This window comes from Pteropus alecto, unplaced genomic scaffold, assembly GCF_000325575.1.
Source record: "Pteropus alecto unplaced genomic scaffold, ASM32557v1 scaffold121, whole genome shotgun sequence".
NCBI classification, from domain to species: Eukaryota; Metazoa; Chordata; class Mammalia; order Chiroptera; family Pteropodidae; genus Pteropus; species Pteropus alecto.
Window position 1 is genome coordinate 10,354,535 of NW_006434369.1, and position 8,386 is coordinate 10,362,920.

General features: G+C 41.9%; 1 protein-coding gene across 1 annotated transcript; it reads left to right on the forward strand.

Moving 5' to 3' along the window:
• Window positions 1-671: 671 nt before the first annotated feature.
• GCM2 (glial cells missing homolog 2) lies at window positions 672-8,066 on the forward strand. The gene is made up of 5 exons (XM_006909267.1): window positions 672-813; window positions 4,277-4,529; window positions 4,664-4,776; window positions 5,886-6,011; window positions 7,083-8,066. The coding sequence occupies exons 1-5, from the start codon at window positions 724-726 to the stop codon at window positions 8,019-8,021; spliced, it is 1,521 nt and encodes a 506-aa protein (XP_006909329.1). The 5' UTR covers window positions 672-723; the 3' UTR covers window positions 8,022-8,066.
• Window positions 8,067-8,386: the final 320 nt, after the last annotated feature.

The window sequence follows — 8,386 nt, forward strand, 5'->3', positions numbered from 1 at the left end:
AACCCCCAACCCCGGCCGCGCAGAACAGCAACAGCTACTGCTACAGCAAAAGCTAGGAGTAGAAGCCCAAAGACGGCCTGTCCCACCCCGTGGGCGAGGGCGCAGTTACTCAGACTGCGGCGCGCTGCCCCCTGCGGTTCCTGCGCTACCTGGAAATTCAGTATTGGCTCTCCAGATTTTGCTCCAAAGCCTCTGTCTCAAAAGCTTGCAACTAAACCCAATCCAAAACCCCAAAGGCGGTTGAAGTTAGGCAAAAAAAAAAAGAAAGAAAGAAAGAATTTCAACTTAAATGAGGCGTTTCAACTTCCACACACCCACCCTCGCCCCTTAACATCTTAACTCAGTTTCTTGTCACCCGAAGGACTCAAATCAATCTCCCCCTAGTTCTGTCCGGGAGGAGGTGACCGGCTTTGCCGGTGCCTGGAGCGTGAGAGCTGGAGAGGCGGAGCAGGGGGAGGTGTGTCTTTATAAACCTGCGGGCAGCTGCCAGGCGCTGACGCCGCCGCCGAGGGCAGACCTTTCAACACCGCGGCCGGGAACAGGGGTCCCCCGGGTCCTTAACTTCTGGATTTCCCAAACCTCTCTCTCTCTCCCTCACTCTCCCCACACACACTGTCTTTCTAAAAAAGGGTGGGGCAGGGGGAGGGTCATCTTTCGCACTTCTAGGTTTGTTTTCTTCTATCTTTCATGATCCTTGCCGGAGACTGCTAGTGAGGTGGGCAGATGCCGATGGAAGCACAGCAGAGGGTGAACTGTGTGCACTCCTACGGGATGAAGCTCAGTTGGGATATCAACGATCCGCAGATGCCTCAGGTGCGTGACACCCGGCGTGGCGCTGTCCATCCAAAGAAGAGGGGGTAGCATTCAAGTCCTTGCAAAGACTGGACGGACCCCAGCCCCACTCCAACACACACACACACACACACACACACACACACACACACACACACACACCCGAGAGACCTCAGCTTTAGAGTGAGTGACTCTGCAAAGGGCAGAGTTGGATTTAGAGATGTTTGTTCCCCCAGTTCTTTCCTTACGCTTGTTTAAAAATACACGGAAAGTCGTTCCCAATCTTCTGGGAAGAGCAGGACGCCTCATCCCTCACTTTTCTTTAACTAAGGTAGCAATCAAGTGATTCCTTATCCATTCTTTGAAATCATGAAAAATGTAGGGGAAAATCTTACCGAATGTAGGTACGCTGCTTCTCACGCAGCAAAACAGTGAGATAGTACTGTAAGTAGCAGTGACCTGAATCTGAAACAGATAGCACTACTTGGGCAATTTATTCAGACACTCTAGGCTGCTTGGATAAAGCACAGCTCTTAGGAAGTTTCATAGACATGCTGACCAGGGAGCCTCTGCAATCTGGATTTTGGAAATAACGTCTGAACTTATTTCTATAATGACAAGGAAATCACCATCTTTCTAAGGTAGATTTTTTTTTTTTTTTTAATGGAACAAAGTGGTTTGGAGCCAAGTCCAGGGAATGAGCTTGGCAGTTATGCTTGATCACTGATTTGGAGGAAAAACTGAGGAGTGACTTCCAAGTCTTGTGTGTATGTACCTGGAGGGACAGTGGGAGTGACCTCCCAAGCATTTGCAAAAGTGGACTTCCAGCAATGTTGTGGCACAGGAATAAGAGACTTGGCATTTATTCAGCATCTGTGTGCCATATGGGAGTTCAGATGGACAGCAATTCATTAATAAAATTGTGTATCCTCTCAAAGAGATCAGAGATTTTTTGGATGTATATATTCATAGTAAGTTTCTTTTGTTTGTTTTAATGTCTGCCTACTTTAAAGTCACACTGTAACATTTTTTTTTGTAAAACTGAACCTCAGTACAGCAAGAGCATCTCATTGCCACTGACTTGAGTCCACATAAATCTTCATAGAAAAAATCTAATATTGCGTTTTAGAAAAGAGATCTAAATAATGGAAAGATGGCTCCCTTCTCAAGAGTTTTCTAGCTTCCTGTATAAATGTGGGTTATTTTCTTTTTTGGAGACTGATTCTTAAGCAGGGAGTGTATGCAATATCTCAAAACAGACAGGTGCACTCAGCTATAAAAAGAGAACTAGAAAAACTTAGGTTTCTAGCCCTGGTTTGGCTAACTGAAGGACAAAGAGCAAAACTGGCTGTATGACCTTGAGACAGTTCCTGAATTTGCCTTAGTCTCAGGCTACTCACCTCTTACCAAGTAGCCGAACTAGATAACAAACAATCTTGTCTATTGTCATGCTCAACATGTGCATGCTCATCTGTGTATGTGTGTGCATGTGTTTATACATCTAACACATTAGAGCAAATGAAACCCAATCCTGGAGTCCTCCATTCTTGTTTTGATTTTAAAATACAGTCCCTATGGCTTCATTTTCAGTGTCACTACTTTGGTAGCTGATGTGAGACATGGGTATCTAGTCTGTACCCTTACAGGGCAGTGCTAAAGGAAGACTCTCTTCTGGAAAATTGTCAATTTGTTACTAAGTTTCTTAAATTGAAACGTTCGCTTTAACAACAAAGATATTAGCATTTAGTATAAACTTAGTACATCATTATGTATTTCATTAGTGACTGACCTTAGGTTAATACAGTAATTTATGTCAGTTCTAATATTTTCAGGAAAAGATAATAATGCCTATTAGTAATAATGATTTCAACAATATCCCTGTGGTTTTGGAAATAAAATTGCCCATTTACCTGTTCCTATTAAATGTAATATACTAACAATGTACACAAGTCTGGATGGTCCAATTGAGAATACTTATTCCTACAAATGCTGTTATCTAATTTTCCTGGGGGGCAGGAGGGAGAGAAGATGCAAATGCCTTATTACTTCAATAATACTCTTCTAAGTCTGTCATACCAGTAAAGCCAGTGGGACCTGGCTGCCACAGATCTTCTGCTCCAATCCCAGAAGATCTGTGTCACCGTAGAAGGCTGTCTCTCTAACTTCCACCTCTTATCTATTAAATAAGAGTAATGATGCCTATACAAGTTTACTGTGAGGATTATAGATACTGCATAATGTGGCTTTGTGAGCCATACTGTCTCTGTCCTAAAATTCTCAATTTTGCATTGTAGTGTGAAAACAGCCAGACTTGTCCATGTTCCAATACAGTTTTTTTATAGATACTGAAATTTGAATATCATATAATTTTCATGCGACACAGAATATAATTATTTTTATTTTCTGAAAGCATTAAAAATATATAAATTATTCTTAGCTTGAGGGTCATACTGAAACAAGTAGTAGGCTGGCTTTGGCCCACGGTCCCTAGTTTACCTACCACTGCCCTAAAGAGTACCTGGTGAATAATAAGTGCAAATTAAAGGGTAATTTTATATTAAACATATAGAGAAAAGACATTGTGGTATAAATTATGCATAATATGGACAAAGACCACCAAACATGAAATATTATTAAAGCAATTCTCAATATTTTATTTAGTATCACATCCTCATGGCACTTTGTTGAGAATAACAATTCGCGTTGCTCTGGGGAGAGGTTCAGTGCTCAGGAGGCTTCTCTCAGTGGTGAGGTTTACCTTGATGGTTATGCCCTTCATCACAATATCTTTGTAAACTCGAAGAGCTAAGTTCTGAGGAGCAAGGAAAGCTGTTTTTGCATCTCTGATGCTGCTCTGGGTATCACTGACAGCAGTAACTGACAGGTTTGGGATAGAGCCAAGGACTTTTGAAGAAAAAGCCCTGGGTGGAAGTAAATATATTTACAGGTTCAATTGCATGTTGGTGAGAGAGCATTCTAATCACTTTTAGCCCTCCCACTTTGCCCACTTTGATACTTAATTTGAAAAGGTTTTCAACATTTAAACCCACAAGAAGTGGTATAATACGGTGATAAGAACACGCTCTGGAATCAAACAGCTAGGGTTCAAATCTTAGAACCAGTTCTCACTAGCTGCGTGACCTTGGGCAAGTCGATTAACCTTTCTGGCCTCCATTTATTATTTGGTAAAATGCAGGATGATAATATTACCTATTGTCTGTGTGTCTTAGGAAGTATAGATGAATTGATACATGTACAGCATTTGGAAGATAAGCTCAATATAAACATCAACTAGCCAATTGTCAGAAAGGCTTCACAGGCAGAATGAGTAGTATTCCGAGACAGCACGATTTCTTAGTTTTACAACATTTCCGGATCTCAAAAAACAATTTTTATTCTAATGTGCTTGGAAAACCTTAAAAGCACGATGTGTCGGGTTATGCTTGATAAACTTGACGGCTCTTCCTTTTGTGCACCTGTCCAGGAGCCAGCCCACTTCGACCACTTCTGTGAGTGGCCCGATGGCTATGTGCGCTTCATCTACCGCAGCGACGAGAAAAAGGCACAGCGCCACCTGAGCGGCTGGGCCATGCGCAACACCAACAACCACAACGGCCACATCCTCAAGAAGTCGTGCCTGGGCGTGGTGGTGTGTGCGCGGGCTTGCGCCCTGACCGACGGCTCCCGGCTGCAGCTGCGGCCCGCCATCTGCGACAAGGCGCGGCTGAAGCAGCAGAGTAAGGCCCCGGGCCTGGGCTGGGGGCTGCCTTGCAGTCATGAGTTCCCTCTTCCCGGCTAATTTCTCTTTTCTTCCTTCAAAAGGGTCTGAGGTGAGGGCTGTTATTAATATTTCTCCCCGCTGGCTTTGCAGAGAAAGCATGCCCCAACTGTCATTCGGCTTTGGAATTGATTCCCTGTCGAGGGCACAGTGGATACCCTGTAACCAATTTCTGGCGGCTTGACGGCAATGCCATATTTTTTCAGGTAGGCCTGGTGTGTGTGTTGCGCGGGGCATGTTTGTGATGGACGTTTTCATCATACCTTTGGGACCAAACCACCTACTATAGGCCTTAGGAACTCCGGACCCAACCAAATACAGCTCTGATAGCCAGAAGCCAGAAATAGATGCCAGGGCTCCCAGGACCCTACCCTGCTCCTAGGAATTAGCCTACCTACTGTGTTTTTAGTAAGGGTGAGAGAGAGCTACGTTGTAGTTATAGCTGGCTTAATATGGTAAAAGCACTGTTAGGGTAACCTTTCGAGATGTCTATTATTGATGCTGTTTTATCAGTTCAAGAATTTTTTCCCTGTCAGTTGGGAAAAACGACAACAACAAAAACAACTCGGGATCTAGGGTAAGACATAATTTTTTCAATTTTAATTTTTTCAGTGACAATTGACATTCAATATTATTTTATATTGGTTTCAGGTGTACAAACATAGTGGTTAGACATTTATATAATTTATATATTGATCCCTCTCCAATTAATCTAGTACCCACCTGGCGCTATACATTGTTATTACAATATTATTGATTATATTCCCTATACTGTGCTTTCCATCTCCTTGACTATTTTGTGACCACCAATTGTACTTCTTAATCCCTTCACCTTTTCACCCAGCCTCCCAGCCCTCATCCCATCTGAAAACCCTCAGTTTGTTCTCTTTATCTATGAATCTGTTTTTGTTTTGTTCATTTTTTTTTAAGTTCCACATATAAGTGAAATCATTGGTATTTGTCTTTCTCTGTCTGACTTATTTCACTGAGCATAATACCCTCTAAATCCATCCATGTTGTTGCAGATGGCAAAATTTCATTCTTTTTCATGGCCAAGTAATATTTTATTGTATACACACACACACGTGCGCACACACACACATACACACACACCATTTCTTTATTCAGTCATCTATTGATGGACATTTAGGTTGCTTCCATATCTTGGCTATTGTAAATAATGCTGCAGTGAACATAGGAATGCATGTATTTTTTTTAATTAATTTTTGGATTTGGAGAAGATAAAATTTTTGACCAACATTGCCAGCTTCCTTTAAAGGAACAAATATACGATTTATTTTTTTTGTTAATGCAGGCCAAAGGAGTTCATGATCACCCAAGACCAGAGAGTAAATCAGAGACGGAAGCTAGAAGAAGTGCCATCAAGAGACAAATGGCCTCTTTTTACCAACCCCAGAAAAAGAGAATTCGAGAACCAGAGGTAATGGGGAACTGACATTACACTGTGGTCTGTGTTTATTTTCATCACAAAATACACTGATAATTATTTGAAATATCAATGTCACACATTCATTAGATTTGATTATATATGAGAATTATATATCTCTAACAAAGAGTCATTGAATCAATATTAGTGTTCTAATTTCATTTTTATCTAATTTCATTTCAAAAAAGCAAACTCTCTCCACAGTCAATGATATAGTAAGGATGTATACGGACATCCTGATACAGGGCAGTTATCCAATGGTAATAAAGAAATATGTGCATACCAACAATGATTAACATGTATCCTTGAGAGGGTCCTTTACACTGTTTACATAAAACAGATAGAATTTCTTTGGGAAACTCAATCCAGTTTGGCTTTTCAACTAAAGATGCTAAAGAGGCAGAGTATTAGTCTGACGATAAGAAAAACTGACATTGTTTGAGCACTTCCTATGTGCTAAGCACATACAGTTTAAGAGTTTCACATATGAAACAGTCACAAAAGCCTTGAGAGGAAGTTACTGTTATTGAGTCCCATTTTAAAAATTGATACTGCAGTGAACATAGGGATGCATGTATCTTTAAATTAGTGTTTTGGATTTGGAAAAGATAATTTTTGACCAACATTGCCAGCTTCCTTTAGAGGAACAGATATATGATTCATTTCCTTATTAATGAAGGAAGGCTAAGCAAGATTAAGTAACTTGTCCAATCAATGAGCAACAGAGTCAGGATTTGAACCAGGTCTGTATCAGGCTCAAGAATTTCTACTATTATGAACATAGTATGGGGGCCAGAAGGAGGACCATCTGTCACTCAGACCCACCCTGCCTGGCTACCTGTACCTCCTCATTCAGCAGTGTGGCATTCATGCCTGAGCAAGCTCAAGCTATGCAACTTCTGGACTATGTATCCAAATCATGTACCTAAGCAGCACAGTGCTCACAATGGTAGAACCCATCAACTGGAAGTTTATTTTTATTTGATTGATTGGCTACTGTTACAGGTGAGAGTGTCCATGCAATTTGCATTTTATTTACAAATAAAAATGTGTGTCATTTTTTAGGCAGAAGAAAATCAAGACAACAGTGGACATTTCAACAACATACCTCCTCTGGAAAATTTAGAAGAGTTTGATATAATTACTGACACTGGCTTCCCTATTCCAGGGCAATCTTGCTTTTCCCTCCCAAACTCTGATGCTTACAAAGCTGCCTGTGACCTAGCCACCATTCAAGGAGAAATAATGCCACCATTTCAGAAATATCCAAATCCAAGAATCTATTTGCCTAGGCCACCTTGCAGCTATGATTTGGCAGGTCCTGGTTATACAAATTCAAGCCCATATCCTACCCTTTATAAAGATTCCAGCAATAAACCTAATGACACAGACTGGGTTCATCTGAATGCACTACAATATAATGTCAACTCATACTGCAGCTTCGAGAGAAGCTGTGATTTCACCAGTAAACAACATGGCTGGAAACCAGCTCTTGGAAAAGCTGTCCTTGGGGAGAGGACTGACCCTGGACAGTTCCAGGCTATGGCCACTCGCTCTTATCATAACCCAGAGCTTCCCTGCGGGTACATCACGACTCCCCCACCAGGTGCCCCAGCCCTACAGACCGTGATCACCACCACCACCAAAGTGTCCTACCAGGCCTACCAGCCCCCTGCTCTGAAATACTGTGACAATGTGCGGGAAACTAAGAACCTTTCGGGCTGTAACTATGCTTCTGAAAACACACCAATGTCCATCTATCCGGAAGCCTTGGACCTTCCAGCTACAGTCACCAGGGCAGCCTCTCCAGTAGGGTCACTTCCTTTGAAAATCCCGGGAGATTGCAGGACCATCAGACCCACTTTGGCTTTTTCTCAAGAGTTAGCTCCCTCCAGGACAGACAGAGCAGAAACCTGGGATGTGTGTATCTCTGGACTGGGGTCTGCAATCAGTTATTCAGATAGAGTTAGTCCATTCTTTAGCTATGGCAATGAGGACTTTTAAACAACAAAGCTGGGCACAACATAATATTGGTGTCCATGCAGGCAGTGAAACAAGCAGATGGCAACTAACTCTTGTTGAGTTGGGAGATTTATGTAGGACAACATTTTAAAACCCATTTTGTCTACAGTCATGCCACCCCGTACAAGCCCGATCCTATCTGATCTCTGAAGCTAAGCAGGGCCGAGCCTGGTTAGTGCTTGGATGGGAGACCACCTAGGAAGACCAGATGCTGTAAGTGTAAATATAAATAAATAAACAAACAAATAAATAAGGGATTGTAAAATGACAAGGTCCTTGCAATCTGTGAGGGTTGCCTCACCTAAAAATAAATAAATAAATAAAAATAAAACCTATTTCACTGCACA